The sequence below is a fragment of the Microcebus murinus genome, chromosome 17 (assembly GCF_040939455.1).
Source record: "Microcebus murinus isolate Inina chromosome 17, M.murinus_Inina_mat1.0, whole genome shotgun sequence".
NCBI lineage: Eukaryota > Metazoa > Chordata > Mammalia > Primates > Cheirogaleidae > Microcebus > Microcebus murinus.
The window spans coordinates 574,110-592,747 of NC_134120.1; the positions used below are offsets into that span (position 1 = coordinate 574,110).

An 18,638-nucleotide genomic window follows, 5' to 3' on the forward strand; every position below is an offset into this window, starting at 1 on the left:
TGGATGGATGGATGATGAATGACAGATGGTGGATGGATAGATGGATGGTGGATGGATGGATGGAAGATGGATGATGGATGAGTGGTGGATGGATGAAGGATAGATGATGGATGGTGGATGGATGGATGATGAATGGATGATGAATAATGGATGGATAGATGATGGATGGTGGATGGATGGATGGTGGATGGATGGTGGATGGATGAAGGATAGATGATGGATGGTGGATGGATGGATGATGGAGGATGGATGGATGGGTGGATGGATGGATGATGGAGGATGGATGGTGGATAGATGGATGGATGGTGGATGGATGGATGGATGGTGGATGGATGGATGGTGGATGGATGGATGGTGGATAGATGGATGGATGGTGGATGTATGGATGGATAGTGGGTGGATGGATGGATGGATGGTGGATGGATGGATGATGGAGGATGGATGGATGGGTGGATGGATGGATGGATGGTGGATAGATGGATGGTGGATGGATGGATGGATGGTGGATGGATGGAGGATGGATGGGTGGATGATGGATGGATGGATGGATGGATGGATGATGGAGGATGGATGGATGGGTGGATGGTGGATGGATTATGGATGGAGGATGGATAAGATGATGGATAGTGGATGGATGAAGGATAGACAATGGATGATGGATGGTGGATGGATGCTAGATTGATGGATGGATGGATGGTAGGTAGAGGGATCAATGATGGATGATGGATGGAGGGAGGGATGTGTTTTAGGTACAGGGACCTGGACATGTAAGTAGATTTTCATAGGCTATTCACTGCCAAGGTGCCCCAATCCACACCTACAAAGAAAATCCCTCAAGAAGTGATAAAAACATAGATTCTGGGATCTCTCTCACAGAGATGCTCATGGGCTAGGAATCCATCTCTGAGGACAAATGCATGGCTAGATTTAAAAATCTTTATGTGTTAATTACACCTCAATAAAATATTTTTAAAATTATTACTGTAATTAGAAATTTTAACAGGAAAAACAGGCTTCTGGATTTCTGATTTGAAAAAGACTTTTTATGACATCTTGGAACCTCATCATCACACACCTGGCGGCGAGCGTTCCAAGGTCTCTGAATAATGGAGACGGCACATGGAAACCCTATCTCCGTCTCGGGTTCGCTCTGGCCTGAGGACACTCTGCTCGGGGACGGCGCTGCCCTCTGCCGTGTCCTGTTCAGACACCAGTGAGGACGAACCACACAAGCCCGGGTCTCCAAGTGCGGTGCAAACGCCACCATGTTCACCAACAGGAACAGCTGCCACGCCCAACGGGGGACCCACTTCCACCGTCACGGATTTCCAGGAGCCACGCAGTGCCCTCCTGGGATCCTGCCTGGCAGAACCTTTGCCTTCGGAAGGTCACGCCTCCATCGCTGTTTGCGACGCCCCGCGTGGCCTCTCCTCCACGTGGCTCGGCCCCCGCGCAGGAGCCCAGTGAGGGGACACCAGTGGCCCCCACCTCGGAGGGCCCCGGCCGCCCTCCCAAAATCCCAGACACGCTGGGCGGAGGCAGAGCCTGGCGAGGAGGAAACGCAACGGAGGGATCTGAAGCTGAGTCCTGCTCAAGACGCCTGCGGGCCGCGAGGGCCCCTCCCGCTCACGGAAAACCTGGCGGTCCTGGCGGTGCCCAGGTCCTGCCTCCCCGGCCGTGACGCCCCCCGCAGAGGACAGGGGCAGCGCAGTGTCCCCCACAGGCCCTGGGGAGCCGGGCGTTCACACAGTCAAGGAGCCCTGCTTTCCACCCAGCCGCACGCTGCAGCCAGGAGGCAGCCGCGCCCTGCCTGGCCTCCGGCGAGAACGCAAGGGCAGCCCTGGGGTCTGCTCCAGCCCTGGGACTGACGCACCCCTATCCACAGACCCCGCCACGCCCCCCACTACATGCTCACTGGTCACATCGCGAGAAAACCTGTGATCTATTGAACGTCAGATTGCAACCTTCTTAAACGTCACCCTGGAAAGCTGCTTCCTGGAGGAGAAGGTGAAGCCCTGGAGGAAGGAGCCCGGCCCCTCGCAGTCCCGGCCCCGCGCAGTCCCGGCCCAGGCATCGTGGTGACCACTCGCGACGGCCTCTGCAGAGTCCCTGAGCCCAGGGCTGCCGCACGCACCACACGGCAGGGTCCCAGGAGGTCCCTCTGCCCAGGCGCCTGCACACCCGGTGTCCTGCGCCAGGCCTGTCCCAGGGAAAGCCCCGGCCCCAGCACGCTCTGCACCTGGGTGCTCGCCAAGTCCCCTGGTAGCAGGGGGCCGGCGCCCACGGGCCGGAGGAGGCTGAGTCTGTCCATGGGTGATGCTGGCTTCTCCAGGAGGGTCTCACCCTGGAGCCACCAGGGGCTCCACCCGCCAGACGCTGAGCCGTTCTCTCCCTGTCTGCTCTGTATTTTCACCAAAAACTGCACGAAAAATACACCTTGCTAAACGTTTCTTCACAGCCACTGCCTGTGTCTACGCGATCATACATGTGCTGCATAAACACAGGCATGTTCACGTGCACACACGCATTCAGAGGCTCTCCTCCGATGTTTCCCAAATCAGAGCTTCTACTTTTAGGGAACTGCGTTTCAAAGCCCTAAGGTATCGACAGCCTCTCTCCATCTTCGAGTAAGAAGTCAGACGCTAACTAACTTACTCAGAGCCGAGGCGGGCAGGACGGAGCACGGAGAGCGCTGTGTTACTGCGTGGGGCCTTCACACTCTCAACGAGCAGAATATTAATGACGCAGGTGTGAAATCATTATTTACAGGACAGGTTTTCTGGTGATCGGGGCTCAACAAATAGCTTCACTGCGGCCACACAGGTCAAGTGTTTTCCTCGCTCCCGCGGGGCGCTGCTCCCTGCCGACCACAGCCCCTCTGCCCCCCCAGGGCCCTGCCACGCCGCGTGGCCTGCAACTGCATTTCCTTGCGAAGTTTCTCTCATGACGCTGCCCTCCCACGGCCCACCGGCCTCTCCAGCCATCTCCGGCGTCTGGACCAGTCGGCCCTGGTCTTCAGACACCCTCTAGTCACAGACACCGCTCACACCTGGGCACCCACCTGCGCCAGCACACCTGCGCCAGCTCCGTACCCAAAGGGCCACGTCCTGTGGCCTCTGCTCCTTACAGGGTGGCCTGAGGCCCCCAGGAGGCCCATGGGCCCCGAGCAGGAAGACGCGGGGGCTCTGGCTTCTCTGACAGGTGTGTGCGGGTGACACTCACCTGCGGGACCAGGTCCACCTCCAGACGTGCTGTCCTTGAGGTGCAAACGTCCTGACTAAGGTGACAATGAGTGTAACCCCTCCCACAGGACGGCGTCCGTGCCAGGCCCAGCGCCCACCCTTGGCGGGAAGTGGACGTACCAGGAGCCCCCGCTTGTCTAGGACCCTCGTTCCGTGTGAAGCAGGAGTACCGGGGGCCCCCGCTTGTCTAGGACCCTCGTTCCGTGTGAAGCAGGAGTGCCGGGAGCCCCCGCTTGTCTAGGACCCTCGTTCCGTGTGAAGCAGGAGTGCCGGGGGCCCCCGCTTGTCTAGGACCCTCGTTCCGTGTGAAGCAGGAGTGCCGGGGGCCCCCGCTTGTCTAGGACCCTCGTTCCGTGTGAAGCAGGAGTGCCGGGGGCCCACGCTTGTCTAGGACCCTCGTTCCGTGTGAAGCAGGAGTGCCGGGGGCCCACGCTTGTCTAGGACCCTCGTTCCGTGTGAAGCAGGAAGGAATCTGACACTCAGGGACAAACTTTCACTTTAAACAAAATTGCTGACTCCGGAAGACCAGAGGCAGCAGGAGGGGCTGGTGGAGCAAGAGCCCAGCAGACCCGCACCTGCCCTCGGCCGCCTCGGCCCTCAGAGGTGTCTGCGAGGGCCCGGCAGGGCTTTCCGGGCCTTTCCAGCCTCCCGCTGGCCATCCAACCCCAGGGAGACATAGCCGAGGTTGAGGAACACGGAGCCCCCGAACTTTCTCTCCCCCCGATAGAAGAATATTTATTTCCTTTTGAGACACGGCAGACCCCCAGCTGAGCTACATTCGAGGGAAGGAAGGAAACGATGAAGCACTTTTTAGAAAACTCCCAGCAATGAGCACGGCAAGCCTTGGGGCCCCCACCCTAAGACTCAGCGCCTGGGCTGGCAACGGAGGGGCAATCACCACCGCTGGAAGGTTCTAAGTGAAGCGGGCAGCAGTCCGACGGCGCCCGAGTGAAAGCCATCTCTGGGGCTGCAGCAGGAGCGGGGCTCGCAGGAGCGGGGCTCGCAGGAGCGGGGCTCGCAGGAGCGGGGCTCACAGCAAAGGGCCAGGGGTGGCGGAGACACTGGGGGAGGCTCTCGCCAGCCCCGGCAAGAGCAGAGGCGATGTGGCGAGGCGGCTGACCCGCGGTGTCCTCAGGTGGCTCAGGGAAGCCCGGCTCAGTGGGGAAGGAAAAGCACACAAAGCCTTTGTCAAAAAGCAAAAAAGACCCACCTAAACTTGAGTTCTCCTTAATTGAACAGCGACAACAGGAAAGCTGAAATGCCTAAACTTCATCAGGAGCCCCCAACAGGGTCCGCAGGACAGCCGTCCGGATGAAGCCAGCGCCCTCCTCCCCAAACCAACAGACGAGGGCCAGCGGGCCTGGGGGGCAGAGCCCCAACGCGAACCGGGTGCTGCTCCCCCCACCAGCTCTCACTCAGTTCAGCTTTATGATCCACTTAGACTGTATTCAAATCTGAATTATTTAGCTATTCAAAAGGATTACATTTACATGGAATGAAAATGTTTCCAGTGACTTCCCGGACGGTGCTGGGACGTTCGGGCTGATTCTGTCGAGTCCGATGCCACGAGAGCCCAGCGCCCGTCAGGGCCGCGCACCGCTGCTGGGACCTGGCTCTTTGCCAGGGAGGGTTCGCTGACTCACGGGCGGCAAGTACAGAGGAAGAGCCCGGTCAGAGTCACCCGACAGAGAGAGGGCGGTGGAGTGCGGCCCGCCCTCCACAGGCACCATCTCCCTCTCCCGGCCCTCCGGTCTGCACTCCTCAGCCTGCTCCCCTCTCCTGCTCTGCACAGAACACTTGGCCAGGTGCACGCCCGCACGGGAGCAGGTGCAGCCCGGCCGGCCAGCGGGCCGGGCCTCTGGCTCTCAGGCCCCCTCGGCCTCCGCAAACTCAACGAGCCAGAGCATCACAAATGCTGTCTCATTGCGAGGCATAACTGTCCCCGAACACACGGGTTCACTGCGTCTGAACCGCCACAAAGAAAGGACGTTGGTGGAGCAAAGGAGCAGTGTCCGTGCGCCCCAGGACCGTGGGCACCTGCCCTCCCCCAGGAGTGTCGGGACGGGGCCACCCACCAGCTCTCCCCGCACGGGCGGGGCCGGGACACATCTGCCTCGGTTTCCAACAAGAATCACCGTCCCTGGCCACAGTCAGGGCTCTGTTCTTTCACAAACCCCGAGGATCGGCCCATCACAAACGACTTTTCATTTTCATTTTAAGGAACATCCCTGTAAGCATTTGCTGAGCGTGAGCCGCAGGACACGAGGCCAGAAATAGAACGGGGCCACGTGCGCCGGCCAGGCCGTCCTCCAGACGCCATGCCTCCTCCCCGGACGGCAGCGCGGGCGCCCAGGCCAGGCGAGACTGTGACTTCGCGCGCACTGGAAACAAGGCGCAGCAAGCACGCGGCAACAGCCAAGACCTTGCTGCTGGAAGCTACCGGCTCAGCGCGCCCGGACGGCCCGGGGCCAGGCCACGCAGCGTGACAGACAGCGACAGCTTCTGGGACGCGCTGGCCCAGCAATCTGACAGCGAGAAAGATTTACACAGGCAGACGGGCGTCTCCTCGCAGTGACAAACAAACAGCGTTCAGTGCCGTAAACGGGCACTCCTTCCTGCACCTGGGCCAGCCCCAGGCCACTCCCCCAGGAGGGGACGCTCCCCGGGCCCAAGTGCCTTTCACCCCTTGAAGCTCCACTTCCGAACTCTCCGTTCTCAAGGAATTAGAAACATACAAGCTGTTCTTTACTAGCTATGGTCTTGCTGTGAAAAATGTGGCAGAACCAAAGTGCCCTATCCCTCGGGCGCCGTCCTCCTCCGAAAAGACCCCGCAGCGCGAGGGCAGCGCGTCCGCGACTGTCAAGGCGGCAAAGCTTCCCCAAAGCGGGCGGAAGGAACTCCACGCCGGCCGGCCGCCCTGCCCTCCAGGCCGCCCCCGCCACCGTTTCCTGCTGCAGCCACCACCAGCCACGGGCTCCCGGGGGAGGAGAAGCCATTGCTGCTTGGTGAAAATGGACTTGAGAATACGAAGTCCTCCCCAGCGTCGTCTCTGGGGACGTCCCTTTTCCACATGTGAGCCACTAAGTGCCACCAGCAACGCCCGGAAGGCGAGTGGGCAGGCCGTCTTCTCGGAGGTTTGGACGGCGGCCCTGACGCCGGGGCAGCTCCAGCCGGAGACCCAGAGGCCTCGGCCAATTTTCTCCCGAGTTGCCACGGCGACGGCACTGGCAGGGCCAGGCTGGCCAAAATAACTTAGAAAACAGGAGCCCTGGGGCGGGAAGCGGGCACGCCCACCGCCCAGCTGATGAGCAAAGCAGCTATTTCCTGAGCCCCAGAGGAGAGGGCCTCGCTCTGGGAGGGAAGCCCGGCCCTGCCTCCCCTGGGTGGAGACAGGAAGGTGCCCGCGCTGGGCTCAGACAGCACTCCTGTCCCGCCCAGGGCAGACTGTTTTAACAGCTCTCTTCTCACTCTCCCGACACAGGGTCACTGAGCATCTACTATTTACACCTGCCGTGCACTTTGGAAATAAAGACTCCGGCCCTGCCTCAAAGAGCCTCCTTGGGACTGGGGACCATGAGAAGAGGGGGTGCCCTGAGCCACAGGGAGGGGCCCAGGGCCTGGGACCACCTGCCCGGGGTGCAGCGCCCCCTTCACGGCATTCGGCCAACAGACGGCCTCCAGTGCTCAGGGCCAGCCCGGCCCTTTCGGATAAAGTGTGAAGTCTGTGCTCAGTACAGCCTACAAAACTCAGTATTATCTTGCTTTGCAATCGACCTCAGAATGATTCAATTAATCATTCGTTTATTTATATCCAGGCTCACTCATTACATGCACGTATGGAATGACTTCTAGCAACTTCTCCCTGGCACCGCAAAAAGGGGAGGACCCTTCCAGCTCTGGCCTCCCCTCCCAGGGCTGCCTCCTGCTGCCTGAGACACCCCCATCCCCGGCCCCCAAACCCCAAATCCCGGGCTTCGGGTGCCAGCCCCTGGAGGTGGACGCCGCCATGACTACCCATGCGCAGACGCACCTGCACGGCGAGCAGAAGGCAGCCTGGGGCGCAGAGAGAGCCCCGGCTCAGGTGGGACGTGCTTCCCCAACCTGCCTCCTGGCCAGAAGGGACCCGGAGCTCACTGGAGCCCCCACGTTGGAGGCCGACAGGACGGGGTGTGAACTGTGGCACCCACCCAAACCGACCCGTGCTCTGCCCTGGAAGAGCCTGTGGTGACTCTGTTAGGCTAGAATCACGTGTCCAAAGACATCACGGAAAGGTGCTGGTGACAGCCACTCACACACAGCGGCTGCTCCGCAGTCACGTGCACGTGGAGACACAGAGGTGGCCCTTGTCACCAAGACTCGCTGAGCATGTGCCCTGAGCCAGACACGGTGCCTGGCATGCCAGTCCCACGCTCCTGCTTCCTGAGAGGCCATCACCCGCCGGGCCAGGGTGGCTGGCTGGACACCCTCCCCCATGTGGCCGGTTCCGTGTGTCTCCAGGGAGCTGCCGAGACTGGAGCGTGGGCCCGGGTTCCACCCCACACCTCCACCAGGCCCACGGTCAGCTGTCCACGCCACGTCAACAGCAAGGGGGTGCACCGGGCCCTACCCTACCCGCCTGTGAACATGACCAGCCGTGGGAGCCTCTGCCCCAACAGGGTCTTTGAGGGGCCTGCAGAGATGGCCCAGGATCCGTGGTAGCTGACACCCGTCTGGGACCAACTTTCCCATGTGGAAAGGTCTGGAGTGGGGTCCTTCCCTGGTTCAATTCTACCAGCGGCATCTGCTGGACAAACCCCGGGCGGGCTGAGCGTCTGGGGGAGCTCTTCTGTGGAGACGCAGACTCCTGCTGGTGGCTGGAAAGGGCTCCAGGAAGGCCCTGCCCAGCGCGGGGCGGCCGCCAGGGCCAGGTGCCCCCTTCAGCCGGGCGACTGCCCCCTTGCCTGACTCAGTGCCCAACTGGAACCCAGACAGGGACAACGGGAGAAGAGAGGAGTGTCCGGCCAGGGAGACCCATAGAAAGGAGTGGGCTGTGAACGTCAGGTGGCACTGGCCTGGCTGGGACATCTCTTCCCTAAGACCAACCAGACTTTTAAAGAGAGGGTGTGACCGTTGTTATCGTCACAGAAGCGGAGGGTCCCTCCCAGCCAAGGTCCTGCCCTGCCCGCACTGCCTGTCCACGTGGCCCGGGACACAGAGACCCTGAGGACCGGGAAGAAAGGCAGTGTCTGGACATGCTCGCATCTGTCTGTGGTGCCTGTGGTTCGGGACAGAAGGGGGCAGGAGGAAACCAGGGGCTGGGGTGGCCGCTCCTGGGCCCGGGTGAAGGCCCCAACTGGCTCTGCCACTCGAGCTGCCATCCTCACTCAGTGGCTCTCTCGTTATTCCAGAGTGCCAACTGGGGGTGGCAGTGGTTTATGTGCTGTTTGTTTAACTGGAACCTTTATTTTTGACAGAGAGAAGAGAAAATGAAAGAAAGGAAAGGCCGGGGGTCATGGGTGTGAACTTGAAAACCAGAGCGGCTTCCCGAGTCTCAAACCCAAGTCCCTGCTAGCGAGCGAGCGGCGCAGGTGCCAGGGCCAGGGCACGAGCAGGGGGGCCGGGCTCCCCGAGGGGCCGCTTCCTACTGCCCTCTGGCACTGCTGCTGACCATCTGTCCCCAGACGACAATGTCCAAGTCCTGTGCCTTGGACACTCGTCTCCCCTTGGAGAAGCATCACACGGGCCACCCTTAAAAAGGAGGGCGTCCTCCCACGCCGGGACTCTCCAAGAGACCCGATGGTGTCTGATGCCAGCAAGCCCATGGAGCGGCCAGGTGAGCCACCTGCATCCAAAGCAGACTCAGCCCACAGGTGGCCTCTCCGCCCCCCAGAGCGCGTCATTAACATCGTGTATTTGTGCCAGTCCCGCCGCGCCCAGGGCGCCCGCGGGGAGTCTGGGGTCGAGGGCCTGACCCAGGGGCGGGGTGGAGGACTGGACGAGGGCTGGGGGTGCGCGGGACCGAGAGGCGGGAGGGGGCGGCGCAGGCCGGGGCCCCCACTCCACGACCCCGACCTGGCCCCAGATCCCAGATCCCCAAGTTCTCCGGCCCTGTACCCCAAATCCCCGGGCCACACGCAGCCCCAAGTGCCCAGACCCCTGCGCCCCCACGTCCCCGCGCCCTCCTGGCGGCCTGACCCACCTTGGGCGGCCGCGGCGGCGCCCTCGTCGCCCTGGTTAAACTCGAAGAGGAAATCGAAGTCGAACTCCTGCTCCTCCAGCCCCGTCATGTCGGGGCCGGGGCGGGGGCCGGGGCGGTCCGCGCGGGTCCGGCCCGGGCTCCCTGCGCCGGGCGCTCGGCGGCGCGTCCTCGGCGTAACGTGACCCCCACCCCGCCCTCCCCTGCTCGCCGGCCCCGCCCGCCCCTCCCCCGCCCGCGCGCCCCGCCCCCGCCCCGCCCCCGCCCCCCGCGGCGTTTCCGGGTTTACATAAACAAGCGGCTCGCGGCCGCCGGCTTCCCAGTTTGCGACAAACGCCCCCGGAGCCCGAGCGCAGCGGGCGGCTCGTGCCGCCCCCGCCCCGGGCCCCGCGCGAGCGAGACCCCGGCCCCCGCGCCTGGGCTCCAGGGGAGCGGCCCCTCCACGGGGACCGGGCGGGCAGACACCGACAGGCCTGCGCCCAGGGCCACGGGATTTGCTTAAAAGTTAAAGAAAATAGTTTTCACCCCGCGGGGCCTCCTCCCCCGGCCGCTGCCCCGTGCGCCGCGCGCACGTCCCGCCAGGCCCGGCTGAAACCGCGGAGCCTGGCGAGGGGCCGGCTCCCCACCCCGCCCCGCCGCAGGGCGAGAGCTGCACAACTTCAGTAAACTCTGGAAATACCATTTTCCGGCCCACGTTGCTAAAGAGATTACCCGAAGGTGCCAGGAAAATGGAAGGTTTTCCGCGGTCTCCAGAGCTCTGCGCTCTGCACCAAGTGGCTCCGCTGCCCACGGGCCGTCCGGGTTCTCTGCGGCGGACCTGATCTACAGGCCCGGCTTCCCCCGCGGCCGCCCTGTGTCTGCACCTCCCGTCGCTCAGTCCCGGGCTGCGACAGCACATGTGCACACCGCGGTCCGCGGCCGACCCGCCAGTCCTGCGAGCAGTGCCGCGTCCGGCCAGGCGCGCGGGCGGGGGCTGAGCCTCGGTGCCCAGCGGCCACACAGACGGCTGGGCCCCCTGACCCCGCGCCAGCCTTTTCCTGTTTCTCCCAGCTGTTGGCTCCAACTTTCCCCAAGGTCTTGGCACCAGGTAAAACCAACATCTGGGATTCCCTGAGCATCGTGGCCAAGGCCACTCCAAGCGAGGCTGAGGGTTCCGGCGAGGGAGGGAGCCCAGAACTGGAGCGAGGGGGTACAGATGTCAGTGTTGGCCACTGCTGGGATCAGATGTGCCCTCCTTCCTGCCCCAGGGCACAGCCCTTCCAGAAGCGGTGACCTGCGGGCCCCACAGGCTCCTCCTGTGACCCCAGTGATAAACTGTAGTTCTGTTTGGCCTGATTTAGTTTCTAATAATAGTGCTCACTTCGAGATGTATGTTGGAGGGTTGTTTGGTTTTAGTTTGCTGTTTTTGCTGACCTTCGGGCAAATGGAAGTTCTGTTTTCTGTTGAAAACTCAACATTTCATTTTTTCTCTTGTTTTTTTAAAACTTTGGCCACATTTTCACCCCCACCGAAAAATCACACACAAATAACCGCCCTTATCATGTGTTTAGGCTAGAACTTCTTGCTGAACTGCCCCAGAGAGCCTGGGTCTACACCCGCCTCATGCACGCAGGCCGCCAGATTCCTGGGCCTCCTCCGGGAATGGGGGTTCAGGGCTGTTTTGTTGGTGGCGGGGCTGGGCCCCTCCCACTTTCGGTTCCCACCAAGGTAGTCCGATGGGGGTGGCTCAGTACCAAATGTGCGCCTTGCACCTCTTAGGGGCACCTCCGGCACTGGCCTCCTTCCTGTGAGCGGTTTGGAGCTCCCGGTCTAGACTCGAATCTGCCAGTTCAACAAACACTCTGGGTGGGAGCGCTGGGCCGGGCTGCGTCCTCCCAGGGCTGAGGGGACTCTGATGGGACGCAGGGCTCCAGCCAGGGTGTGACAAAGCGGGGTGCCCCAGCCCTGGCAGTTTCTAATCTGGACTAGGACACAGTGCCACGAAGCTAAGTGGCTGGGAACAGGGCAGCTTTGTTCCTGTGGAGCCCGGGGCTTTCTGTCTGGAGTGGCTGTGGCTGGGTGGCTGCTACCCGCGCCTGTCTCCCCGTTCTCCAGGGCAGCCAGCCCCGGCCTTCCCAACGGTGGCACCCACTGGGCTTCCCCCTTCCCACTGAGCTGGAGGGACAAGCCCAGCAGCGCACACCCAGCCGGGCCACTCAGGAAGGACACGTCTCCCCAGTAGCCCTCAGCAGTGGCAGACATGGACGCGCTCCCCCGCCCCCCAGGCCGGCCTGTCTACACAAAGGATTAGATCATACTTTCTGGTTAGCCCAAGTTTGCAGTCCTTATAAAATATGCCAACGCCGGTTAGCAAAAGGCGCCACTGCCCTGCAGCAGGGCCGTCTTCAAACTTATTTTCCTAACTAGGAAACACTGAAAGGAAAAACCCACCACGCGCATTGCTTTTACCTCTAGAAAGAGATAAGAAGATTCCTCATTACAGGATGGGACACTCACTCTTCAAGTCAAGAAATCCAAACTTTGGAGAACCTCCATTTTTTTATAGCAGTGGTAAAAAATGTGTGGGGAAACAAGTGTCCAAGGATTTAAAATCAAAATCCCAACAAAAAGTGTCTCTAAACCTTTCTAGTAGCAAGAGCTCAGGCGTAAACATTGGAAATCGCCTGCTGTGTAAACATGCAGGTATTTCTCAGGCCCAGGATGAATGGCAGGGAGGTGGGCAACACTGCTGGGCCTACTCGCCCAGGGTTCAGAGCCAGGCCGGCGGGCAGGGCCCTGAGGGCGCCAGGCCTGTGCCGAGAGCCGCCGGCCGGGGCTCCCTGGGCCACGGTGGCCAGGGCGGCAGCTGCCCCAAGGCGAGCGGCCTGTGGACCCATCTCCGCGGGGAGGGGGTCACAGCACTTCCGTCCAGTGCCTGTCAGGAGGGTGTCTGCCCCTGCACCACAGAGGACTGGCACATCTGCCCGCTTGCTTTAAATAATCTAAATAAAACACTCAGAGCTGACAAGGAATTTGAAAAGGTGTCTCCCCATTTTGGCCAAGCATTCGCCATCCTAACCCCTAACTGGGAGGCTGACCATCCCTTTACAGTGAATTTCCAAAGACACCTGCAGCAGCTACCTGGGTGGTCTGTTGCTGAGGGGGGGCAGGCAGCCAGAGGGGCAGGGAACCCCACGGGCTCAGCCTGTGGCCACTGGCTCTCCGCACCGCCGGTGGGGGACAGAGGTTTACGCCATCTTTTCACAACCGAGCAGCAGCTTGAAACTTGGTGGCCCCTTTCCTTTTCCAGCTTTCCTGAAACCCTCCCCGGCTGGCTGGGACTCTCCTCTACAGCTCCACTTAGGGCTCTGTCGCTTTTGGTGCTGCCGGCCGAGGGCCCCCCCAGGAGCCGGCCAGGCGCGCAAGGCATCGGGGAGCGCAGCCGGAGACCCATCTGGGTGCAGGGCCCCAAACCCGCACTCGTCTTCGCACCCAAGGGTGGCCTCGCCTCACTTGGGGAGGCATCCTTCACTCCCAAAGAAACCTCCCTTCATTGCCAAGTGTCCTTTATGGTTCTGACGGCCCTAACCTCTCCCGGTCCCAGAATCGCTTGCTTTTGAGCCATTTCTACACCGGATCCGCGGGAAGGCTGCCCCAACCACCTCCAAGTTCGCGCACTCAGCGCTAGAGAAGAGGAGACACCTATTGGCAAGAAAGCGCGCTCGGAATCAGGGCTGCTCTGGGGAACACCCGCGACACGCGCCCCAATCTGTGCCGCGCCCGGCCGCCCGCGCCCCTCCCGGCGCGCAGACCCCAGCCCAGGCCCTCGCCTCTCGGGGCTGAGACCCCGCCGCGCGGGGCAGGGGCGCGGGCAGGGTGCGAGGGCGCGGCCCGGGCTGTCGCGGACCGGGAGACCCCAGGGAGCGGTGGCCGCGCCGGGCTTACCTTCCTCTGCCGACTTCATGGTGCCGCCGGCGGGCGGCGCGGGCCCCAAAGTTTCTCCGCTTCCGAAGGCTGCAGCCGGAGGGCCGAGTGGAAACTTGGAAGGGACTGGAAAGCTGGTACTTGGCATCCACGCGGCGGCGGCGGCAGAGGAGGAGGAGCGCCTGAGGAGGAGCAGGAGGCGCAGGAGCTGGCGCCCCGCGCCGTGGGCCACCCGGGATGGGTCCCCGGGAACCCGGACCTCTGCCCGGCGGACACGCGCCCGGCCCGGCTCAGCGCCGCGCGCCCCGGGGAAATGTCATTGAGGGGCGTGTGCGCGCGTGGCAGGCCCGGCTGCCGCCCTGGGACCTGAGCGAGTGACGGAGGCCGGAGAGGTGCACCCCCGCCCCTGTGCCCGCGCCCGGCCGCTGCGACCCGCGCTGTGCCTCTGCCGGCGAGTTCCGAGTCTGAGTCTCGCTCTGACGCAGGGCCGCGCTCTGCCTCCGGCCTTTTTAAAGCTGGAAAACACCTCCCCCGCCTCCCGCCCGCCCGGCAGCTCCCGCGCCCCCTCCCTGCCGTGACATCACGCCCCTGCCCGCCCGAGCCGGCGCGGGGCCCGGGTCTCGGAGCGCTCGCCGGGCGGGCGGGGCGCGCGGGCAGGGAAGGGGCGCACAAAGGGGGACGGGGCGCATGAAGGGGGACAGAGGCGCACAAAGGGGGACGGGGCGCATGAAGGGGGACAGAGGCGCACAAAGGGGGACGGGGCGCATGAAGGGGGACAGAGGCGCACAAAGGGGGACGGGGCGCGCGGGGGGGGGGCGAGCAGGGCGCACGAAGCAGGCGGGGGAACGCCGGCAGGGGAGGGACTTACAGGGGGGTACAGGGGCGCTGGAGGGGGACCAGTGGGGGTGCACAAGGCGGGACTGGGCGCGGGGGTCGGGCGGCGCACGAGGGGAAAGCAGGGCGAACGGGCCCGACCGGACTCCGAGTCCACGCGGGGGTCCTGAGAGTCGCACTAGCCTTAATGAGCGGGCGGGGGGGGGACCTCGGGGGCCGGGGCGGGTGCGGAGAAAGCCCTGCATGCTGAAGTCATTATGTAAAATCGCAGGCTTCCCCCGCTGTGGAAATTTGGAAGAGCGCTCCTCTGGCAGGCCCTAGAAAGGAAATTCCCATCCCGCTAAATTACTAACAGATTGCATGGCCGTCCCGGGACGTCGAGTTATTGTCCTTTTTATTCTGTAAATATCTGCGCGACCCAGACCGCCGTCGCAGGGCGGGCGCAGGGAGGTGGCGGAGCCGCGCTCACCTGCCGGGCCCCGTGCGCCCCGGGCCGGGCCTGGGTCCCCGAGGGCGCCCGTGCCGCCGTCGCGTTTCACTCTCCGGCGTCCTCCCGCTCGCGCCGCGTCTGCGGGTGCGGCCCGGGCGCCAGAGCGAGGCGGTTTCCCCGCGGGCGCAGGGACTGAGAGCGGGGGCGGTGGCACGTCTGGTGCGCAGAGGCCATAAATCTGCCGGTGCGCGGCCCCTGTGCGACTTCGCGCCGAGTCGCGTCTGCCCGGGGCTCGGGAGGCCCGAAGGCCCGGATTGGCCGCGCCCGGTGGGTCCGAGCCCCAGGGCCGGCGCGCTGTGTCGCCCGCCGGGCAGACGCCCAGCAGTACGAGGTGCCCGCCTAGCGCCGTCGCTCTGGTGCGTTCCAGCAGCGTCGACTCAACACAACTAAGATCCCTCCTTTTCGGGGTGTGGGGTGGCGGCCCGGCTTGCCCGGGGGGTCAGAGCCGCTCTCGGGGTTCCCACCTACAGCCCCTCCCGCGCCGGGCACCGGCCGGGTCGGTGGAGAGGAGGGGACCCCCGAGAGTGCGGGGTGGGGGGGCCTGCAGGATGTGGGGGCGCAGGAGGGGGCGCTTCCCGCGAGAGCGGCCGCCGCTGGGGGGCGCCAGGGGCGCGCGCTGTCGCCCTGCGGTCCCTTCCCGAGTCGCCACGGCGAGTCCTGCCGTGCCCGGACCGGGTGCCAGGACTTTGCCGGAGAGTTTCCGTCCCCCGCCCGCTTCTCTCCCGGGACCCTCGGGCGGGGCTGCCGGGCGCGGGAGGGGCCGGAGCGGGGGAGTGCTGCCCGCCGGGACGCTCTTCCTCCGGCTCCCGCTCCTCCTCTTCCTCCTCCTCCGCCGCCTCCTTCTCCAAAAAGTAATTTTTCACCCCATCCAGAAAAGCTCTCTTTTCCTGTCTGCCCGGGAGCTCTCCTGATCCCCCGCCCGGGTGACGGAGTCCCCGGTCTGTTTCTCTCTGTTTAATGCCGTTGCCGGGACCACGGTGGCCGCGCGCCAGGGCGCAGCGCCGGAGGCGGCGGCCCCGCGCGCCAGCCCGGCCTGTGCGCCCCGGCCCTGCGGCCACCGCGCGCCCGGCCACCGCGCGCCCGGCCTGCGCCCGCCGCCGCCTTCCTCTTCCTCCTGCCTCCTCGCGAGGTTTGTTTATAGCCGCCACTAGGAGAGACGTTACACGGGTTTTATTTTAAGAATTGGTGATGACTAACAAAGTTAAAAGGAGCTTAGGACTGAAAACAAGACTATTTTTAGATTACTGTTGTTTCTGTGGATTATTGGGGCGAATGCACCTATAGAAGCGTGCCACTTTAGCAGTCTCTCTGGGTGCCAGCCCTTCTTCCTGGAGCGCACGTGGGTATCCCTTCGCCCGACCGGGTTTTCCAGACTCGCGGGCAGGTTCCTGCCCCGCCGTGCAAGCTCCACTGCGGGGCACGGACGCCGCCCCGCTGGCTGGGGCCTTTCCAGCGCTGGCGGCTGCAGCTGCTCAAGCTGAACGCGGGGTCCTCCTGCCCGGAGCCGGCGACCCGCCCGCCCTCCGCACTCACCCGGTGTGCGGCAGGGGGGCCGGCCTGGGCGGGGCGGGTGCGCCCACTTCTTCCCTTTAGGGAACCGCGTGCCCAAATGCCACCTCTCGCTGGTGAAAATCACAGAACACAACTGCAATTAATGTAAGTGTTGTAGCTGTTCCCGCCACATCTGCATTCGGACCTCGGGTCACTCCAGATCCTCCTGCAGTTAGGAGTCTGACTCAGCCCCTCAAAATGGCAAGTGCGGGGTCCGCCCCCCAGCTCCTGCTGCCGCTGGGAGGAGCCGGGCTGCCCAGAGGTGCTGGGAAGTGGGCCTGGCGAGCGGGCACTTGGCCAGAGTCTGGGAGTTAGGGTTAAATCAACAAACCAAATTGTGGAAAAGGTTATTTACTTGTAAATAAACTACTGAATTTTTTTAAAAAGCAAGTAGGAGTGAATGTCACAGACGTGGAGTTGACTGGAGCTAAGAAAGAAGGTCTTGGTTGTACACCTGTGTCAGCACCTCCAGACTTTCCTTTCTGGAGTTGGGGGTGTTCTTGGAGATCCTTCAGTCTGGAGTGGAGAGATCTGCACTGTGCTTTATGCGTTAGGGTTCTCTGACTGCCCTTCCCTGGAACACGGGCAGGGCCTTCTTCGCTGGTCTCCCTGCCTGACTCTCACTCCAACCGCCCATCCCACACGACACCCCCAGGTCTAAAACCTCAGCTGTCAATCAACCAACCAACCAGCTCCCCTCCTCTGGGCACATGCCCAAGGCCTTAGGGTCAGGCCACACTGCTCGGCCTGGCACCTGATGTCCTTCAGCTCCACGTCCCCTGCCTGGAGTGGCCACAGAGGAGACTCCTCACCAGGAACACACACCTCTGAGACAGTGGGGACCTTCCCCAAGTCCGCAGAGCTGCTCACCAAGTGCTTGCTCGACCCCAGAACCTTCCTCCAAGCTGCCCTCCTCCATGCACCCAGGGTGCCCTGACAAGCCTTTGCTTACCTCCCCTCATGCAGTGGTTAAGGGAATTTGTTTTACGGCCGGAATATGCTCTGTGTTGGAGGATGTCCCCGTGCACCGGCTGGGGACAGGTGCTCTGCGTGGGGCGCAGCGTTCTGCAGACGCCCAGAAAGTCTGTCGGGCGATACTGCCGTCCACAGCTTGCGTTCCTCGTTGGTCATCTGGCTGGTGGTTCTGGCCTGTACTGAAAGTGGGGCACGGAAGCCCCGCTCTGTTGTAGAGTCCGCTTCTGCTTTCACTCTGTGGATTCTTGCTTCATGTATTTTAGAGCTCTGTTATTAGGAGCACATATGTTCACATTTGTTATGTCTTTCACAAGAATTAGCCCTTTTATCATTATGAAACATTCCTCTTTATATCCAATAATACTTTGTTTTAAAGTCTGCTTTGTCTAATGGCTGTCTAGCACAGCCATTCCAGCTTTCCTTTAGTTGCTCTTTGCATGATGCGTCCTTTTCCATAATTTTGTACCTTTGAGTCTGAAGTGCATCTGCTGTGGACATCGTACAGTTGGGTCATGTTTTTTATTCATTCCGACAATCACTGCTTTTTGATTGGATCGTTAAATCCATCTACATTTAATGCTGTTACCAATATAGTAGCATTTCCATCTGCCATTTTACTTTTCGTTTTCTGTTTCTCATGTCTTTTTCCCCCTCTAGTCCTCCTTTCTTTGCACTAAGTGAATATTTTCTAATGTAGAGGGGTTTTTTTAAAAATAATTTTGTGATTTAGTTATTTCTTTAGTGGTTGTTCTAGTGTTTGCAGTATACATCACAGTCAGCTTCAGGTCTACATTAGCTGACTTCAGTGGTGCCCAGACACTGTTCCCACGCAGCTTTGCTCCCTCTCCCTCCTGCTCGCGGCGTGAGGTTCTGCAGGTCACAGACAGCAGCGTTGCAGGCGCCACAACCGTGGTGACAGCCACTGTGTGACCACCTGGCCCAGCACAGCTCTGCTCCTGCCACTTCCTTTGTGTTGTTACTGGCAACACGTTACACACATACCACATGTCCAGCGTCACATTGTAGACACATTGTTTTACACAATTGCTTTTTAAGTCAGAAGAAGAAAGGAGAAAATGTACATTTATACCAGCTTATAAAATTACATAATTGCCTTTACAGGCACTCTGTCCCCCCCCCCCCCCCCCGTGGGTTCAAGTTGCTGTCGGGGGTTTCTCACTTCCAGCCTGAAGACCTTCCCTCAGAAATTTTTGTAAGGTGGATACGGCAGCAAGAAATTCTGTTTTTCCTCACCTGGGGAAGTCTTTAGTTCTCCTTCATTTTTGAAAGGAAGCTCTGCTGAGTATAGGATTTTTGGTTGACAGTTTTTTTGAGTTTTTTTTTTTTTTTTTTTTTTTTCCTTTGAGCACATTGGATCTTACCCATTGCTTTCTGGCTTCTGTAGACATCAGAGATGTTAAACTTATTGGGGTTCCTTTGTAAGTGACACATCATTCTATTCTTTCTG

At 61.6% G+C, this 18,638-nt stretch overlaps 1 protein-coding gene across 3 annotated transcripts in view; it reads right to left on the reverse strand.

Annotated features, from left to right (window-relative positions):
* The window catches only part of NFATC1 (nuclear factor of activated T cells 1), a 97,786-nt gene extending 88,186 nt beyond the window's left edge, over positions 1-9,600 (reverse strand). For all 3 annotated transcript variants that reach the window (XM_075993785.1, XM_020282096.2, XM_075993784.1), the window contains exon 1: positions 9,421-9,600. In XM_075993785.1, coding sequence (XP_075849900.1) covers positions 9,421-9,508 — 88 coding nt within the window. In that variant the 5' untranslated portion in view covers positions 9,509-9,600. The remainder of the gene's footprint in view (positions 1-9,420) is intronic.
* Between the last annotated feature and the right edge of the window lie 9,038 nt (positions 9,601-18,638).